We start from the raw sequence: 20,519 nt of genomic DNA, 5'->3' as shown, positions 1-20,519 counted from the left end.
ACACCTTGTACATAATGAATGAATGTATTAATAATAGACTAAGCGTGTAAAAGAAATTTCTTTCGGGGCCATGACTTTTCTGTCTCAGAACAGGACATTCTAGAGGAGTAGCTGCATGCACTTTAATATTTTGCTTCTTGGAAGCATTCATGACTGAATGCTGCTTAAAAAATGCCAAATGTTGATGGTGTGAAAGTGGCAGTTCGAGTGAGACCTTTCAGTCAGGTTAGTAATTATTTGCTCTGGATATTTTTTTAAATTTCATTTACAATGTACATATGATTGAAGAGGATGAGGAGGGGAAGTTATGAGAATATTTTTTAAATGTACATTTTAAGTCCTGCGAGTAGCTCAGAAAATGGGCAAAAGGTTGAACTTTAATACTGTAACAGGGAAAGAAAAGACTTCAAACTGAACATTTGCTCTGTGTAGTGCACAAAACTACAATGTGCTTGGATTCCTGATCAAATAGAATTGACTGACTTGTTGGTGGAGATTGTTCAGCAATATTTTGTGATACTTCCTTATACTTAGGTACTATTTTTGTATGAAAATACAATGAATGAGAACACACAATTTTAGCAATAATTTGTAGTAATTTTTAGCCTCTTTTATTTTATAATCAGCTCAGCTGAATTACCCTCACTTGGCAGTGCTTCGGCACAAAAAAGAAAGCTATGGTAATACAAGAAAATTGGCATGAGATTTTTAATCCTTTTAAACGTTAAAATGCTTTTCTCCATTTTTATTCAGTTACTTACATTCAATTTACATTTCTTGGAAGCTTAAACTCCCAGATTGCCCAGGGAGTTTAAAAAGAATGGGAGTGTTGGCATAATAATGAATGAGATTTGAGAATGTTGAAGGACACAGAGAGAAATGGAAGCAAAAGCAAGCTCTGGGGTTTTTTAAATCATTTTTTTCTAACAGTCTGAGAAAACAAAGAGCCTAACAGGATAAAGACTGCAGTATAATGAAATGGAGACAATAGATGTTACTTGGTTTATTTTGTGCTGACTCGCAATCAGTATGTGAAGGCAAGAGTGGAAGAGATAATGTCACATGTAATGGAGAGGAATATGCAGTGTATGTGCCATATGTTTTTTTGAACAATGAGGAGGAACGGAGGAGACTGCAGTTTTAAAAAGACAAGGTGGCTTCTTGTGTGTTGGTGAGCAATGGAGTCATCTGACAGAATTGCAGATGTCTGCTAGTCTATCTCAGGGAAGTAGTGGCTGTGGTTCCAGAGGGCCTTGGGAAGCCCGTAAGAGAAAGCTGTGGTACAGCATTGCGGTGGATGTAAGCAGAAGGCCCTAGGGGGGTAGAGAAGCATTCTTCCTAAGAAATTGCACAGCAGGCCTTACTGTAAACAAGATCAAAATTTCCAGGGGATTATTCTGTGCTGCTTATCACTGAGAAGAGCAATTACAAAGATTTTCTACACGAAAGTACATTGCTTAAGGATTGTTTTTGTTTGCTGAAAAAATGGCTGAGACTCCTGCTAAAATGGCAGCTAAAAGCTGAAGCTAAATTATGCGTCTGTACCCTTGGGGCCTTGACCCCAAAGAAAATTCCAGTAGAACACTGACTTCTTCAGTGTCATATTCTCACCTCTCAGAAAGCAGAATGAAAAAGATGCAATGGCAGATTCTGTGGTCAGGAAACAGTAGGAGATATTCATGAAAGGATTTTGAGCGTGAATAGAGCTACAGGCTGTTGTCAAAAAGGCATTTGTCAGGGCGTGCTTTAGTAAAGATGTTTCACTGAGTTATCTCAGATAATTGACAGAAATATGAGGTTTTTTCATTAAAAAAGCAGCTTAAGGTGGTGAAAGTATTCAAGTTGTAACATGAGGGAGAATTGAAGCAAATCTGTTTTGCTTTTGACAGCCACTAAATCCAGACTAAAACATGACGTTAGTGGATGACTGCTTATATTTTGACACAGCAATTATGATTTTGATACAGAGAGAGAAGGACGCAGGAAGTAGGTGTGTGATTTCTATGGACTCCAACAGTACAAGCATCTATGATCCTAGGAACCCAGGGCACGTGAAAACCTTCACGTTTGACCTGGCCTATTGGTCTCACAGTGGCTTTCTAAAGGATGAGAACGGCATGCTCATCTCAGCGGGATCTAACAGTTATGCAGGCCAGGTAAGATTTTATTCAAGGAGCCATCTAACAGCAGACGTAAGTAATACACAATTGTAAACCAGCTGTTTATCTTTGTTATTTTGTTTTCTTTATTTTCGTTGCGATTAACGTTCCAGCTGAGCACTTTGTGCAGGTTTGGCTACCACAATGTAAGAAGGATGTATAACTATCAGAAAGTAACCAGAGGAGGGCTATGAAGGTGGTGAAAGGGTCTGTAGGGCAGGCTGTGTGAGGAGCAGCTGAGGCCTCTGGGTTTTCTCAGTCCAGAGCAGGGGAGCTGAAGGGAGGCCTCATGGCAGCTGCAGCTCCTCACAGGGCTCTGGTGACAGTGACAGGGCCAAAGGGAACAGCATGGAGCTGTGTCAGGGGAGGAATAGGTGGGGGCTAGGAGCAGGTTCTGCACCAGAGGGTGGATTGCACAGAACGAGCTGCCCAGGGCAGACGTAATGTTTGCATTTTTGGCGGTCTGGAGTGGAGCACTCGAGAGTTGAACAAAATGATCCTTGTGGGTTCTTTCCATCTTGGGATGTTCTGTCATTTTATGAATGCATTTGATTGCTATCTCTCTATTTATCATTTTGAAGCATTATCTACTTTTTAATTACATTTCTTTTATCCTGGAACTCTATTCTTAGGTGTGTTGGTAAATACTGACCATTTGTTTAAACTCTGAGTGGGGACCCTCCTACCAGATAGCAGCACTTGTGTGTGGATTTTCCTGTTCACCTTTGATGGTGGTGTATTTGATCATTTTTTAGAGAGAAGTCTTTCGTGATCTTGGCCAAGGAGTGCTGCAAAGTGCCTGGCAGGGTTACAATGCAACTCTTCTAGCATATGGCCAGACCGGCTCTGGGAAGAGCTACTCCATGATTGGGTATGGTGCAAACAGAGGACTGGTTCCCAGTGTGTGTGAAGAGCTCTGCAAAGCAATCCAAAGTCAGGAAAAGAACAGGCAGTACCAGGTGAGATTAGCACAAATTGCAATTTATTTCCAAGATCTTTCCAGACTATACTCTGAAGACTTTAAATTCAGATTAGTAAAATTAGAAACAGTGGCTATATAGAACAAATTGCTGTGCAAACTTTAGCGAATCCTATACAAATGTTGAATGAGAAGTTCACAGAATCATACGGATCAGAGGGACCTCTGAAGATCACCAAGTCCAACCGCCTTGCTAAAGCAGTTCCCTACAGTAACTTGTACAGTAGCTTGTACGTCCGCGTGAGTCTTGGATATTTCCAAAGAAGGAGACTTTACAGCTTCTCTGGGCAGCCTGTTTCAGTGCTCTTCTACCCTCAAAGTAAAGAAGTTTTTCCTTCTGTTTGTATGAAACATCCTGTGTTACAGTTTTTGCCTGTTGTCCCTTTTCTTGTCACTGGACATCACTGAGAAGAGCCTGGCACCATCCACTTGACATGTGCCCTTTAGATATTTGTAAACAATAATAAGATCCACTCAGTCTTCACCAGACTGAACAGTCCTAGGTCTCTCAGCCTTTCCTCATAAGGGCGATGCTCCAGGCCCTTCATCATCTTTCTGGCCCTCTGCTAGACTTCCTAGAAGCTCCCTGTCACCTTGCCAGCTAATAGTTCTGTCAAAAATTAATGTTTGATCTTAACTATTCTTATCTGGATGCTTATTGAAATGCATCTTGTGATATAGCCTACCTAAGCAACAAGGATTATATATGCAAAGATAAATTAAAAAATACTGGAGAGGAAGCACAGTTGCGATCAAACGTTACATATCTGATAAATAGTTGATTGAATTAAAATGACACAATGGGTTGGGATGAAGGGAGGTTTTGATCCAGGTAACCTGCGTTATTTTTACAGTGGGACAAATAAATCCATTCCAAGGATTTTTTTCAAATGCATTTTACCTTTTTATTACTTCTTATCCTAACAGATAACTTTCAGCATGCTGGAAATCTATAATGAACAGGTAATGATCTCACTCAGTTCCGGTACTAGCAAATCTTAGTTTTCTATGTACATTTATGTATTTTCTGTGTACTTTTTGTTCTCCTTACATGACCCTACTGGGCATGATGACTCATGCATGTGGGCAGTATCTGGGCCCAGCAGCATCTTTTTGCTGTTGAGCTACATGAGGGTCTGGTAGCGGGTCTTCTCAGGTTCATAAGTTATGTTGCTTTCCAGCTACTGGAATGGGACAGTGAGAGGTACACTGGGTATATCTCAGACCAAAATTGGGTTCATGATACAGCACTGTCCTCTGTAGGAGCCTTGGGAGGGGGGGGGTCACATTTCTCCATACAGTGGCAGTTCAACGGGAATCTGTGCAGCAAAGCCAGCAATGAATTAGGGAGAAGGCCTTAGCTGCCACCACAGCCCCTTGCGAGCAGCATCCCTGGCTGCTCTGCACACCACTTCTTTTCTCCTTTATGTATTTGGCTTCTTTTTGAAGTAAAAAAAAAGTGATTAAAGAGATGTCATTTTTATTTACGTTGTTTTCCTTTCTCTCTTCATGTTATCTTCTTGTACTGGCAGGCATAGGAGATGTTAGCAATTGCAAATGTGTAACCTGTTGGGAAGGAGGTTGTTTTGAAGATGATGTATGTCTCAGAGGATTGCATTTGTAGCTTTCCTTCTAAGAGTTATGCATTTTTGCCACTTGTTTGTGAAACTTTTTCCCCTGAACCATTCTCATTAGTTTAGGGACATCTGGCCAATTTCAGTCAGATTTGATGCAGTGGACAAGAAAGAGAGGGAAAAAATGAAAACACAGGAAAACAAACAGTCCATCGAATAAGCTTTTTTAAACTTCTCATAACAACTACTTAAATAATTTTGCAGACATCTTAAGTCTCCAGTTATGAGCTTGCAATATAGATTAAACTTTCCTGCAAAGTGGAACTCTTTGGGAATGAGTTTCTAGATGTGGTGAAGCTAAAACAGCTACCACGTGGCCAGCTGTATCCTGTCTTTTTTTTAATTATTCTATCTTTACTAGGAGAAATATTTTCTTATTTTAGAAAATAAGAATATTTTAACTATATGTAGAATAATGTAGAATAATTAATGTAGAATATTTTAACTATAAATCTCTCTCCACAGGTAATAGATTTGCTGTCTAAGACTAGGAAGCCTGGAGGGCTGAAGATTAGAGAAGACCAGCAGCAAGGTTTTTATGTGGATGGTTTGAAGCTGGTGCCTTGTGATAATTACGCACAGATTGAGAGGTTAATGGATCAGGGGAATAAGATGAGAACAACAGCTACAACCACCATGAATGCCTCCAGCAGTCGATCCCACATGGTTATCACGATCCAATTCAAACAGGTAGCGTGAAGGCACTGCTTCCTCTGTGTTTCTTACCTCTGCCACCACAGAGCAAGTGGGTGAGTATGTGTCAGTTTCCTCTCCCCAGGTTGCTGGGCTGGCCATGACTGTTTGCAGTTTTGACACACGCAGTTCATCACTGCTGCTCTGGAGTGTGCCAGTGTTGGTAAATAAAACATCACAATGCTCTGAGAATCTGCACAGGGTATCCTTTTCTGTAATTTGATGGTATCTGAAGCACTGATTTGGTGACCTTTCCTTATGTGTTGATGATGTGTTTTAACAGATTTTCCTAGATGAAGCTATCACTAAACAGTCAGTTATCAATCTGGTGGACCTGGCAGGAAGTGAAAGGCAAAAATCATCAGGATCTGAAAAAGACAGATTGAAGGAAGGAACACGTGTAAATCTAAGCCTAACTACATTAGGGAATGTCATCAGGTAGTCATTATTTTTTAATATCCCTGTCTGTGAAGTAGAAAACAAATTTCTATGTATGAAACAACCTGTCTCTCCATTGAGATCTTCCTTGCCGTGTGGATAGAAGTACTTAATGATAAGCACATGGAAACAAAAATATTTCTCAATTTACTTTGTTGTTTTTCCAGGCTTCATGCCCTGTGAGTGTTTTCTAGGCAGTGGCAGAGGTGAAGCAGCCTGACAGGACCACTGCTCAGTGAGCCATATGTCCAGGCTCTTCTGAAACTCTGAACTGAGCCATTCAGAGCAGTTCTTTTAGTAATGAAATTCTTAACAATAAATTACTGAAGTTATGTATGAATGAGAGTTGTTGTGGCTTTTTTTTTAGTTTCCATAATGCATCTGCTGCAGTATCTGATCTAGCTGTCTTTTATTTCCCAAAATTGCCTTTATATGTACACTTCTGTTGTTCATCCCTTTTTGTTCAACCCTTTATTTTCCTGTAGTGCTCTGGCTGAGGTAGCAACAGGAAAGAAAGTGCTGCATATCCCATACAGAGACTCAGTGCTGACTAAACTCTTGCAATCTGCTCTTGGGGGGAACAGCAGGACAATCATGGTAAATTGACTCTATTCAATATTTTTTTCCCAATTTCTGAGATCATTGTTTGTATTGTGGACCAGATGTTGCATTCCTAAGTAGGATGAAATCTCCATAGAATCTTTGCTTTGTCTCAAGTGAATTGTGTACTCCAGCATCTTTGAAGGAATATATATATACATGTATATATTAAAGTACCCTGAAATGATAGGAAAACATTAATAGAAAATTTGCATGTGTGAACACGTTGGCTTTATATGCTTGTAGTCATAAAAGAGTTTGAGTTCCTTGTAATACTACCTTTCTTAGTTTAGTGATGATGATTTGAACAGATTTGAGGACATTCTACAACTGTAACTTGTACAGGAACTATTGAAGTATTTCTGAGATTGTTGAGTTGAGCTGCAGGCAGTAGGATTTTGACACCTTAGTTACTTGTTTTTTTTTTTTTTTTTTTTTTTTTAAACCACCTATATTTTCTCATCTTGCCTTCTCATTTCTGGCAAAAATGTTAGAGAGTACATTTTCAGATAGATTTCTAGGACTCTCCGTCTATGTTTCAGGACTTAGCGGTATATTTTCCCATGTGAATCTTTTTCTGATTTTTGGAATTATTTGTAATTACTTAAACATCATTCAAAATCTAAGGGCAGTAAATACTTTTGTATGCTTGCAGATTGCAGCCTTGAGTCCAGCAGACATCTGCTATGAAGAAACTTTGTCAACCTTAAGATACGCTGAAAGGTGCACTTCTATAATGTTTTCCTCTCTGGTCTTGGTGCAAATTGCAGTCAGATGGTTGGGCAAAATGACAGAAGGTACCAATTCTAATTGATCAACGGCTCAGAATGGTGGAGGAGTGAATCTGTGAATAACCTAGAGCAGCATTTTAGGAGATTATTTTTCATTCTTATTCATGAATAACACATTTTTAAAAAACTGAATTGTATGACAAAGGAAACTATTTGTTTCCCTGAGTCTCTCTTCTGAAGTAGATGGTTCCTGTTCTCCTCCTTTCCTTTCTCAGACTCAGGACTGGAAATCTCTCTTTGCAATGTTTTCAGTTGGGCTTTGTCTGCAGCTCAGAGATCTTGCTCCCACAGCAGTCTGCCTGCCAGCAGGTGTCAGGAGTGGGAGATTTATTATTCCCAGTGCCACTTCAGTTCTGCAAGCAGCTGAATTGCTTTCTCGTGTGCATGATGGGGTTAGATGGAGAAGGGAAGGATTGTACTGGGCTGGCAGGAGCAAAACCAGAGTGGTAGCTCTGTGATTGCTGTAGCAGTAAGGAGAGAGCATGTCAGATGCTTTCAGCCCAGGGACAAATTTTCCATCAGATTCTTTTTAGCTTGTAAAGTTCCAGAGCTGCATGAGATATTTCTAAACAGGGAAAATAACAAAAGAGGGAGGAAAAAAAAGCTATGTTTGCAAAAAAATCTTGTCCCTTGCTGAGACTGTGGTTTTGTTTTTGTTTTGTCTTTTATGTGTTTTCATATTGAAAAGGGCAAAAAAGATCAGGAACAAAGCAGTGGTAAATGCAAGCCCTACCAAAAAGCTGATAAGAGAGCTGAAAGCTGAAAATAACAAACTATTGTCCAGAGTGGCTGAGCTTGGGAGTGCAGGGAGAGCAATATCTGATGAAGCACGTATGTATTTCAGCATAAATACAGCTACAGGTAACGAATAGATTTTGAGTTCCCAAAACGCTAGTAGACCTTTTTGGTAGCCTGTGATGTTGGAAGCAGTACGGTGGGAAGTAAGCTGACATAGGTCCACAGGTGAATTTCTTAAAAATTGATGTCATTTTATCAGTTGGTGTTTGTATGAGGAACTATGAGATATGGTATAGTGGCTTGTGGTAGCAAGGGTAATGGGAGGATGCTTGGACTTAGATGATCTTGTAGGTCCTTTCCAACCTTTGATTCTATGATTCTATGAATCAGAGGGGCAGAGGCAGTCCAAGCATTTATAAAATGCTGACCCCGCTGTACCATTCCAAGTAGTTCAAAATCACAAGCTGAGATGTGGGAAGAGAAGAGGACACAAACTGTTGGAGGCCTGCATTAACCCTGAAGGAGGATGTGTGCTGGTAGCAGCCCTCCTCTCTCTGATTAGGACTCTGTGTCCCTGAGACTTAGCACTTGAGAATGGCACCTACCAAACACCTTGTCCTAGATGAGCAGCCCCACAAAGGGCTTGCACCCTCAGTTCACCCTCTGCTTTGTTTAGACAGCCTTACAGCACCGTTGTATTTCTGCCTCTTGATTGTAAGCAGCAGTTGACAGCTGTGATATGGGCTGTTTTTTTCCCCCCAGACATTATCAAAACAGATGCTGCTTTAAAAAAAATAATTTAAAAAAATGTTAGCTCTGCCTTTGAGAAAGAGTCCCTGCTTTCATTTGCATCCCTGGTGCAGGAACATGCCGTTGCTCACAGTCAGACCCCTTATCAGGTGTTGATGGTTTGCTCAAGGTGAAAGCCTCAAACAAGTCTAAATAAGGACACAACAGCAACAGGTGGGAGTGGAAAGTATTTCAGCTTTAGGGATTATAGCAAGGTGAGAATAGACAAACATCAGAGCTAAGAGAAGAGATGGAAACATGCAATCGACTGGTATCTGCAAGTTCTTTTGATGAGGTTTCACCTGAGACACCTAGGTTCAAGCTGTTTCTCTTCAGCAGAGCTGCAACTGCTGGCTGAGAGTGAGGGGCGGCCACGGAGCACACAGATGACATGGGAGGCTCAGCTGGAAGAGGCCCGGCAGGAGTGGGAGCAGCAGTACTCTGCTATGATGCAGGCCAGTGTCCCAGCATCATGGTTCCAGATGCCTTAAACTCCAGTCTTTTTAGTTTGATGTTTTTTCCTGTCTTGTAATCTTTAAGATTTGTCCACGTGCTTCGGATAAGTTCATACACTTCTCTGCCAGCAATGCCCCAACACAACCTTCTTTTTAGCTTGGGAAAACTGATGATAATTTAGTCCTTGGTTGTGGCCCCACAATACCATATTGAATTTTGCGTGAGTTAAGATAACAGAGTAGTCTGTCTGCTTCTACCACCAGTTGTACATTATAGCTTCTGACTTTTAGTTTGCAGTTTTAAGGAATCATTACTTAAATAAAATGTGTCTGTGAATGCACTGAGCTATGTCAAGTTAACTCTGATTTGTGTCATTTCAAAGTCCTCGACAAAAAGAACCGAAGACTTTCCCTTCAAAGCCAGTTTATAATATAACTTGGAGGCTATGAATATGTATCAGAATGCAATCCTCTTCAGTGTTTGACATTTATATTTGGGGGAGGGGAGGAATGTTCTCAAGTAAGCTGCTGTATGGTGATTTTTCTTGTTAAAAAAAAAAAAAAAGCAAAAAACCACACACACAAAAAAAAGCAAAAACCAAAACACCCAAAACTGGACCTCTACGTGTAACATTAGCTGTTATTTCAAGCTTTCAGATTCACCCACTGAAATTATATATTTCTCAATTCTTGCACAGGAGAGGTGGATGATGGAGAAGTTCCCATATCTCCTGAATATCAATGAAGATCCTCAGCTTTCATGGGTTCTCAAGCATTTCATTCAGGATGGTAAATGTTTTTTAAAGTCCTGAAGTCAACATATGAATAGTGTTTTCTGTGCTTCCACTCTGACATAACAAACTAGTCACACTAGGAAATTCAACTGTTTGAGTCAGGATTATTTTCTTTATTTCTTAAGCTCTTAGCAGCTTTTTTCACTATTAAGTATGTGCTCCTTTGGAGATCTGAGCAAGCTGAGGAATTTTACTGTGAGAAGTGTTTCTATTGCAAAAAATGCTATGATGCACTAGAGAAATAAGTCATTTACAATAGAAATGTAAGTCATAACATCCAAGTCTGTTGGATGTTGTCCACTTCTTCCCCTAAGAATGTTAATTTGAAAATATGAGCCTTCATTTTGCAAGCCAATGATCCAACACTAACCACGTTCCTCCTGCCTTCCTCCTTATTGCCTGAGCATCCACTCCTGTGTAGGCTGTTATTTGCTGGTTTTTCCCCTGACTTAGGGCTACAGTTAAAAGAAATAAGATATGATATTTGTGGAGCTGGTACTCTGTTGCACATGGGGTATTTAGTCTGGATGTGCTTCTCCATCATTTGCTGGTAGTGTACCCCAGGAGTTACTGAAGGCTCCCAGATACATTTGTAATTATTTTTATGCATTGACCCAGAGGCCACATGGAGTGAATCCTTTTTGTTTCTCATGATCGAGTCTTGTCTCTAAAGAGAGAATAACTGACTATATTGTCATATTCAAGTAGTAACACTAGAGTGAAAGGCATAGCTCTTCAATTGATGCAAAGAAGAAAAGGTAAAAAGGAATGCAAAAACTTCAACACTCTTTACATATTGGTGTGTAAACTGCATACAATTTATATTGGAAAATGCCTCTTTTTTTTTTTTTTTTTTTTAAGGTACTTGTGATGTTGGTCAATCAGCCTCAAATGCTATAATCCTAAGAGGTTTGGGGTAAGTACACAAATGAATAGAAAACAAGAAATTTGCTATAGTGATCCTCTTGCTTTTTGGAGTTCTTTAATTTTTATTTTTATTACATTTTCTTAAATAAAATAAAAACTGCATAAACATGGGACATGATTATTTTGAACTTTTTATGGAAAGTGAAAGGCTGTAGCATATGGCTAATGAGCTTCTTATGTTTCTAGGAACTGCCATTTTTGTAATGGCAAAGATGTGAAGCCAAATGGGCACTTAGAACAAAGCCCCTCTGCCTCTTGAGTGGCAGCCCAAATGTATCATCTTTGAAATTATGATTTAGTGTTCTATGATGGTTCTCAAATTGAAAACAAGAAGTGAATCACAAGAAAATTTAACATCTTTCAGCATTTTGGACAAACATGCAACGTTTACAAATGCTGATGGCAGAGTTACCCTGGTGCCACGGGATAAGTGCAAGGTTGTTGTGAATGGAGTGACCATCACAGGGGAAACAGAATTGCAGCACTCAGTGAGTATCTTCTTTGAATATAAAACTCCGAAGGGAAAAAAACACAAATCCAAACCAAAGGTTTAGAATGAGCACTGTGTCTTCCAGCAGAATCCAAGGGAAGGTAAATTTTGTTTACTTATTCATTTAAAATCAGTCCAATGAAGCAGTCTTGCTCTGAAGGACATCAGAGTCTTTGTTCAGCTTCAGAATGACTTTTTTGGTACAGATGCAGATAACTTCTGTGCCTTTCTTGTGGAAGTCTCAAGCAATTTCTTGTTTTTAATCATTAGCCCAAAATCACGTGCACATATCTACACGGTGAACACGACAGACCTGAATCAACAGACATCAAATGAATCTTAGCTGGGTCCATGCTCATCTCAAACAAAGGTGTAGTTAATCAGTCCTTGCCAGAGGACTTTGTGGAAATAATAACTCTTACTGTACTTTGGTGAAGGTGTAGTCTGTTCTTCTTTCACAGGAGAAATCCACTACTGACCACTGAATGCGGTGACACTTGACATGTTGTATCCCTGACTTTGGGGCATCCTTTGTCTAAACCTTTCAGGATCGTGTTATTTTGGGATCAAACAGCGCTTACCTCTATGTCGGACCACCTGCACAAAGAACAGAGGAGGACCTGAGCAGATATGACTACGATTTCTTTCAATCTGAGTTGGCAGCAGCGGAAGGTTTCGGTGTGGATAAACTCGGTAAGCATCACTGCTTGTGCATGGGGTGACATTATTCTGGGGGGACTCACGTTTCATCACCTTGGATCATGTGCAGACATCTTCCAAATCTGCCTTGTCCTTCTGCACCTCACACACTGTTCTTGCTGTGGGCTGGAGACTGTGCATTGCTTTGCATGGAAGCAGACATGAGTCACGCTAATTGCTTGATACCTATCTACTGCTTACAATAGAAAGAGAAATGTATTTTGTTTAAGTTTCTTTTACAAGTTTGAATGTTGTTTCATGAAGGCTTGTCTAGTAGCTGTTACTTGTTTATACTGTTGTGTTCCTAAACAGTAATGTGTGCATTTGCCCTTTGTCTCAGAATGAGACTTTCCTGCAAGCCATTTTAATATTTTTAGTCCAGTAAAATGTTTGATTTGTAAATATGAAATAGACAATCTTAACATCCAGAGAGTATTTACTGTAGATATTCCGCATTCAGGTACTTATCATTCTTAAAGAAACTGGGGCTGTGTGTTGTTTGTAATTGTGTACCAATCTGCGCAACCATTTTGAGTTAGTTATTAAGTGGCTCTCAGATTTCTCTCTTAGTTACTCCATCCCCACAGAAGCATGCAGTAGTTGTTCAGCACCAGAGAGCAGTCGGCATAATCATGCTGCTGCCTCCAGATATTTGTCTGAGATGCAACGCAGTGCCTGTGATGAGTAGCTCTGGGAGAGCTGAGGGCACACAGAGGACTTAGTTAAGATGCCTGATGCTCCATGGCATTGCTCTCACTCGCACAGTGAGGGGTGCAGTGAATGCTTATCTGAGCACCTGGGTGTAACCAGCTGTTCTGAGGGAATCTTGTGCCTCATGTTCAGCTGTGTCACCAAAGCTGTAGGTGTTCAGTCTGGGCTGAGCCAGTTCTCCAAATATACCTGCAGCAAAATCCTCTGCCTGAAGCCCACTTTCTAATAGGATCCCTGGAGTGTGCCCAGAGCAGTGAGGCTGCAGACGGTTTGGTGCACAAGGCTTTTGGGGAACGGCTGAGGAAACTGGGCATGTTCAGTCTGGAGAAGAGGAAGCTCAGAGGAGACTTTATTGCTCTCTACAAATGCCTGAAGGGAGGTTGCAGTGAGATGGGGGTCAGCCTCTTCTCCTAGATAAAATGATGGACAAGAGGCCTGAAGTTGTTCCAGTTCAGGTTGGATATTAGGAGAAACTTCTTAGAGTGGTGAGGCACTGGAACAGGCTTACCAGGGGAGGTAATGGAGTCACCATCTCTGGAGGTGTTCAAGAACTGTGGGGCACAGAGAGACATGGGTTAGAGGGCATCATAGGGATGGGTTGGTGGTTGGACTAGATAATCTCAGTGGTCTTTCCAACTCTAATGATTCTGTAATCAGCTTTTTAGTCTGATTCTGGAAGTGAGCTCTTGCACTGCCCCTCTCCCTATGGGACGTGAGCAGGCTGGTTGCTGGATGTCCAGCTTGGGGAAGGGCAGTGGCATTGACAAGGGGCTTCTCATTGCTTTCTGGCTGAGAACAAGTGCCCCTCTAAAGCTACCTGCAGGGGTTGGCAGCCTCCTCACCTCTGCTGTTCATGTCCTCTTGAAGGCACTGTGAGCGGTGGACAGGACAGAGCAGATCCCAGCGTCCTGGCTGTATTTCATGACTACATCAAGTTGATGCCACTGGTGGAGGAGGTGAATCAGATGAGCCAGGAGCTGAGGAAGGTGAGAAGGGCTCCTCCCTGGCTTCTGTGGGTCATACTTGTTTTGCACATTACTGAGCATGAATAGGAAGAATTGTAAGAGCATCTCCCTTTGCTTTTGGGCTTCCACTTGCTCCATTCTTTTGCTTTCCCAATCTCCCTCACCATCTCATGGGCAGAGAGTAGACATGGGGTAAATGTGAATCTGGGAGTGCAGGCTGCCAGCAGTGTTTCAGGGCCACTGTGCTGTATAAATATGCAAACAGCGGCAGATTCTGTACTTTTTAGAGAACAAGAGGTCCAAGAAGGGAGAATTCCTCCTCATGCTTGTTCGTAACTTTGGAATAATGAGATAGATCCAAGGACAATCTAAATGGACAATAATAACTTCGGAGCATTTAAACTAACTATGTAGCTTCTGGAGAAGTTTCCTGAAGAAAAATGGGAATACAATGATTAGGATGAAGATTCTGCTTTCTCTGTGCAACCTCATGGCAGAGTGCTTTGTCAGTACTACGTCAGTGGGGGAGGTAAAGGAAGCCTCATTCCGAATGGATTTCAAACATTTGAAATAGCAGGGATGTCAAATCCAAGCACTGCAGAAATTTTGTGGTGAGAATTTCTTCTTTAAGTAGGATCATGTAAATCTCTGGTATTGCTTTTAAATGAAAATATTGCTAACTTGCGTAACTGAAGGTGTCTTGGGTATGAATGTGCTGAGTAAACTTTTTTTAATTAATAGGACCTCAAATTTGAATTGAAGGTGAAAAATCTGGCCTTATCAGACTCCAGAGGCCATGACCTACAAAAGGAAATAACAGTAAAAGTGACACATGAAACTACACAGCAGGTAAGAAGGCAGAACAAGTCAGCCTGATGTGCTAAGAAACGGCTTAAAGAGAAGATAAAGAATATGTGTGCTGCATGCTCATTCTTGTGGAATCCTTGCAGTACTGTGCTGTGCCCTAATGGAGCTTTGCTCTTCTACTCTCCCACTCTTTGATGCCCATTTTCTGTACCACCATGCATGAATTGCTCTCTTCCCAAGCCATTGCTGGATCTATTTCCTTCTCAGAAGGAACCGATGTACTGCTTGCTCATGGGACAGCCATTCTCCTGGGTAGCTTGTATTATGTACAGGAGATGCCTGAGGTGTATTAATTCTGCTCCTAAATGGCTGATCTGCCCTGGCATTTCTGTGTACGCTTGGCCACCTTCAAACTCTCTGTTGCCGAACTTCTCAACAGGGGGTGCTCCTGTTGGAGCGAAACAGGCACATTTGACACGGACCAGGGCAGGGAGAACTTGTTGGAGAACCTCACAGTGAAGGCACTCACTGCCACGATCTCACTTATCTTGGGTCTCTGTGGCCACTGGTGAGCACCAGGTCGCATCCTTGTCATTGAAACCCCTTCAGCTCTGCTGCTCAACTGCAGCTGATCATTGGCTGCTTAGCAACCATGCTTTACCTTTTAAATATTGGAGGAGGGAGCTTTATTAGTCTGTTCTAAAACAAGAGGTTTTTCTCCACTGATGGACAAAGAAAAGCAATTTTATATTTTCACTTCACATATTTAATAGCACACTCATAATTGATTACACATTCTAATTCGTGAATTGTCAGCTTACAAGAATATTTGATAATGTAACTTATCCTCATTTTGCCATCATCAATGTCCATTGATCTTTCAAACCATCAAAGCTGCAATGTGTAATGCTGTTGCTTTCTTGTGAAAGCATTTCCAGTTGTTCTTGCATAAAATTAGCCTCTACCAAGCTTAGGTCATAGAGGCCATGCTCTTATTGTGTTCTTTAAAAACATAGTGATGGAACCAGGAGGAGCCTAAATCCACACAGAGTGATTTATTTAGATTTTCAGTAGTAGTTGTAAGAGCGAATAATATTTAAGCTGGAAGCAAAGGAAAATAAGACCAAGTGAAAATTATCTTAATGCAGAAGAAACAAATTAATGAGCAATACTGGTTGGGCTGAAAGGAAAATGAGAGGTAGTTGTATTCTAATAAATCTCTGAAATCTCCATTCTACACAATCTATGATCTCTCCTTGGAGCAGTCTTAAGCCCCACACTTTTTTATTGTGAGTGAAAGTTCCGTACACGTCTGTAACAAAAATCTCCTCCATTCTGCTGTGTTTATATGAACTTCGAGGTAGCTTGGTGATACATAGGTCATGTATGACATTGGTCATACATAAATAGGTGGAGGGGTGCCTTGCTGTTGTCTGTGTCCGTGACTGAGTCACTTCATTCACAGGTGTGGGTATGGTCGAAGGCCAAGTTCATTAACAGGAAGTTCCTAATGGAGGAGCTTTACCAGCGCTTTCTGGAAGGGGAGAACCCAGCTGTGAATCAGGACAGTGATCCCTTCTGGGACCCGGTGGAAGCTGTCCATGTGGGATCTGCACATGTTTGGCTGCAGGCGCTGGCGTACCGCATGAGGCTGGAGGAACGGGCTGAGCTGCTCAACTCTGAGGGACTGGAAGAGGCTGTCGTTCTGATAAACCTGTTTCCGTGCTTCAGTGATGGGAGGTAACCATCCGCAGCCTCTGTCCGGAAGTCTGTTGGTCGTTCCTTGTTAAGGGAACTTGGGAAGTCCACCTGCTGAAATGCTTAACTGGGAATAAAAGCTGGAAATGATGAGCACAATGTGGAAGAGGGAGACAGATCTCACTGGTCTAAGTGAGTGCAGATCAGCTCCAGATTCATTAGATAATATGATGGGCAGTCAGTAGAAATTTCTGACTTTGCTGAATTGCTCTGGAGGATCCCAGGAACTGAGTTTCTGACAGTCTCAGCCCTGCTGCCTGACAGCTGTGTCCCTGTTCCCAGATGGATCTGGCATCTCACAGGATGGCCAGAGCCAGATAGTCCTTCTGCAATGTCTGCAGTAAGGTTGATATGCCAGCACCTTGTCCTTATGCCCTTCCTTTACACCTGGAAATGTGCAAGCTAGCATATCACACTGAGTTGCTTTTAGTTCAGGTGCATTACGGTCAACACTGAAGCTCCTTCACTTGAGGGAGGAAATAATTATATGACAAAATACATTTGGGTTAGTCCTCCTCTGTTTTGAATGGTTCTTGTGTCCATATTGTCCTTCTGGGCTTCTTTTCTTTTTCAAGCACTGCTGTTTTGTGTATCATGACATCTGATAATGAAGGTTACATTGCTATCTTGGAGATCTGCAGGGGGATTAAAAAAGAACCAACAACACAGCACACCAGCTGTCACATAAACCTGGCATTTTGTTTGCTACTAAGGGATAATTATCCACATGTTCATGTCACATAACAGCAGCTCTCCTTTCTAACCCCAGTATCCCCTTCCTTTCTGTTATCACCCCGTTTGGTGTTGATCGATGACCTGGGTCACTTACACTGAGCTGTTCCTTTCTGTTGGCAGACTTTTCGGGGAGGACGAGATGATCATTGATCCGCTGGAGCTGCTGGAAGGAAGGGTTGATTTCCAGATTCACATTGCAGAGTGCCTTGGAGTCAAATGGCTGCGAGGTGCTGTGGGAAGAGGCATTCAGATCGGGTATTGTGTTGCACCACTTCCCTGCCACATCAGCATAATGCCACTTTGTGCTTTTGGTGAAACTGACAGCACATTTAGCCTTGCTCCTTTGGAAGTCGTGAGCCCATATAACCTATTATCTGTTAAGTTTGAGTCTTTGAGCTGCAGTAAGAATTTAACCTTGAATCTAAGAAACTACAGAAGGTATGTCGTGTTGGCCTAAAAAAATCACTCCCACTTTTAAAAACTCTGTGTTGAAAAGGATTTTTCATAGCTTTGTTATCCACAGAGAAATGGCTGGGGTGGAGCTGGAGAAATGCCCCATGGATTACTGAATAGAATGGGCAGAAAGCTGGAGGTCTCAGAGCAAACAAAGGAGTTATGAATATTTTAAAGCTTTTGTGCATTTTTTTTGACAGCGTGCCACGCTGCTCCTGTCAACACAATAAGTACTGAACATTAATAAAGTACGGTGATATTTCCACATGTCCTGTGGGTGCTGAATGACTGCACAGGGCACTTTATTAAGCAGGAAAGAAGAGCTGACCTTGAAATGCTACAGTAATTGTTGCTGCTCAACTTCTGTGTCTGTTTTAATAGCTGGCCTTTTCAGAGACCAAATTGGGTTTTAATTAATTTTTTTTATGCTTGCATTTTATGTCTTTAGGTATAGAGTTTATGATCTTCCCCGGTGCTTATACACAAAGCCTGTCTGGGAAAGCATCAATCCGAAGATAGAAGAAACAGTCCATTTCTCAGCTCTAAAAGCTTCCTATGAATTTCTGAATTATTTACAGAAAAATGCTTTAATTGTTGATTTATGGGGCCTCCAAGGTATTTCTTTCCAAAATTTTCACTTTTGTAAGTTGTACGTTATGTATTTCATATTCAGTGATGGTTTGGAGATAGAATCAGACCATGCTGTCCATAATTATGGATGCAGAACTGTTTGTTTGGTGGATGAACAGCTCAGTTATTTGCACTTTTCAGTAAAATATTAATTTGGGATATGAAAAATGGTTAGTGACTTCCTGATTTCATTTTAAAATGAGGATGCTGACCTCCAGCTTGGTTGAAGTTTTAAGGAAGAGGCTCTCTGTCGTGAATTCAGAGCTTAAGAGGAGACTTTTTATTTCCACCTTAAATATTGCACACAATGTTCAGTAAGGGCACCAGCAGCAGAGAACATGTGCTGGCTGAGCCCTGAGCGAGCTGTCTTTACTCTGCTGCAGAAGGTTGCATGGAGATGGACTCCTCACTTGATGGCCTTTTGCTCACAGCTGAGGGCACCGTTGTGATTGATAATCCCAAAGATTTGACTGCAAGCCATGCTGGTCTGGTAAGTGTACTTATTGACACCACTTTCTGAGAAGCCCACTTGATTTTAATGGGAATATGCAACAAGCAGGGGCTGCAGGGATGCATCTGATTGAGCAGAGCACAGTGCTCTGTTATACATGCTGAGTGTTCCTGGTGTACCACTCTAGAGCACTGTTTGGGCTGACAGAGCCTGGCAGGGGGCTGAGAGTTACTACACAGCTGAGCTGCTCAGTACACATTTGCTGGAGCACCACAGTGCATTGTTATGTATTTTTTATGTATTTGTATTTCTTTGTGTATAAATACAGATGTATTTATATATGTAAATACATACAGACATTCAGAAAGAGATGATAAAGCTAAGTTACCCTAGTAGTTGCAGAAATTCTTTTGCTGCTTTTTTGCTAGTGAAATTCTACGACAACAGGACATCAAACATTGACTTTTCAGTTGGAGAAATAATAAATGAATGTTTATTTAAAGGATTAATAAAACTAGTGAAGGAAAAAATGTCCATCTGAAGCCACTGAAAAATTTGTTTTCAAAATTCAGTATCCTGAAGAACATTCCATTACCCCATTGGAACATCCACTTATCTACATACAAGTACTTTTGATAGACAGAATGAATAAAGATTTGGTGATAATTAATTGAACTGCAGTTTTCTAAACAAAAAAACACCACCACAGGATGCAGCTATGGAAGTGCCTGAACTCTACCGGAAACTGCTGCAGATGGAACAAGAGACAGAGCTGCTGAGGGAGCTCAACAGAGCTTTAAGAGAAGAAAATGCTCTTCTGAAAGACAAACTGAAGAAATGGGACGTGGGACATCATGAAAGTCAGTGCCCATCACAAACTGTCTCAGTATTGCATGCTTTTGCTACAGTTCTTCCTTACCCGCACTGCTCCAGAACGTAGACTGTACAGAAAGTTAATTGATATCTCACTGGCATTCCTTTTCCTCTGACAAAGGAAATTAGCTTGCTACTTTCAATGGCAATAAATTCAGAACTGATTTATCACTTTTAGTTTATTAATAAAATGTAATCTTTTCTATTTTAGAGAAGAAATCTGAGTCACCTACCAAGGTGATTAAGGTGATGAAGCAGTCTGAGTCGTCAAGAGATGCTGAAGAGATGTGCAGCCATCGGACCAGCTGTGATGCAGAACTTGCCAAGGCCCTTAAGACCTTCTATCAAAACATGAGTGTAGTCAGACAGCAGTTCCTTCAGCTGAAGCATTCCAGGCCATCAGTAAGTCCGTTTATTGCAATAGTTTAAGCATCTGAGGCTGTTCTTCAATTCTAAAGAATTTTGTCTTAAAAACTTCAGGAATTTGAAAATGAAGGTATCACAGAGTTGCAGGATTGTTGAGGTAGTGCTACAGTAGGCTTCCTACTCTGGAGAGAAACTCGTTGTTTCCATGTGTTTTGAACAGGACCAGAGGTACTGTCTAGGCCTGCAGACTCTGTAGTCTTGACTTGCAGGTTAAAACCAAGAGAGCTGAACAAACTCAAATGGGCATGTTGCTACAGAACTGTTTGCCTACCAAGGAAGCTGTGCTGTAACCAAGCGTGTTGTGTATCTACTCAGTGCTTTAGGGCTGTTATGCTGTCATCGTCTTGTTCATAAAGTTGCTTCAGAATGATGCAAATTGGCTCCTCGACCATGGTTGGCTCACTATTCAGCAAATCTTCCAGATTGCTTGACAACGAAGCTATTATTTACTCAAGCTGGCAAGGGGAATTCATTGTGTAATACTGGCTTTCTCAGCATGACCTTTTAGCAAGTGTTGTAACTCT

At 41.2% G+C, this 20,519-nt stretch overlaps 1 protein-coding gene across 1 annotated transcript; it reads left to right on the top strand.

Moving 5' to 3' along the window:
• The first annotated feature begins 53 nt into the window (after positions 1 to 53).
• Positions 54 to 20,008, top strand: LOC122182872 (kinesin-like protein KIF28P). Its single transcript, XM_042876513.1, has 23 exons — positions 54 to 225; positions 1,968 to 2,156; positions 2,915 to 3,118; positions 4,066 to 4,101; positions 5,238 to 5,462; positions 5,749 to 5,903; positions 6,389 to 6,500; positions 7,159 to 7,226; positions 7,983 to 8,106; positions 8,752 to 8,778; positions 9,187 to 9,276; positions 9,975 to 10,065; positions 10,932 to 10,986; positions 11,362 to 11,485; positions 12,036 to 12,180; positions 13,765 to 13,883; positions 14,604 to 14,711; positions 16,135 to 16,409; positions 17,283 to 17,417; positions 18,064 to 18,230; positions 18,629 to 18,735; positions 19,406 to 19,556; positions 19,781 to 20,008. Exons 1-23 carry the CDS (start codon positions 172 to 174, stop codon positions 19,996 to 19,998), a joined length of 2,979 nt encoding a protein of 992 aa, XP_042732447.1. The 5' UTR covers positions 54 to 171; the 3' UTR covers positions 19,999 to 20,008.
• The last annotated feature ends 511 nt before the right edge of the window (positions 20,009 to 20,519 follow it).

This window comes from Lagopus leucura, unplaced genomic scaffold (genome assembly GCF_019238085.1).
Source record: "Lagopus leucura isolate 7727_CA_CO unplaced genomic scaffold, USGS_WTPT01 Super-Scaffold_73, whole genome shotgun sequence".
NCBI classification, from domain to species: Eukaryota; Metazoa; Chordata; class Aves; order Galliformes; family Phasianidae; genus Lagopus; species Lagopus leucura.
This window is presented reverse-complemented; position numbering and strand designations above follow the sequence as displayed.

Excerpts from the sequence above, each read along its gene's own strand:
- LOC122182872 (XM_042876513.1), top strand. The coding sequence starts at position 172 with ATGCCAAATGTTGATGGTGTGAAAGTGGCAGTTCGAGTGAGACCTTTC. Across the intron at positions 6,501-7,158 it reads GGAACAGCAGGACAATCATG|ATTGCAGCCTTGAGTCCAGC; the intron begins GTAAATTGACTC and ends GTATGCTTGCAG. Across the intron at positions 7,227-7,982 it reads ACCTTAAGATACGCTGAAAG|GGCAAAAAAGATCAGGAACA; the intron begins GTGCACTTCTAT and ends CATATTGAAAAG.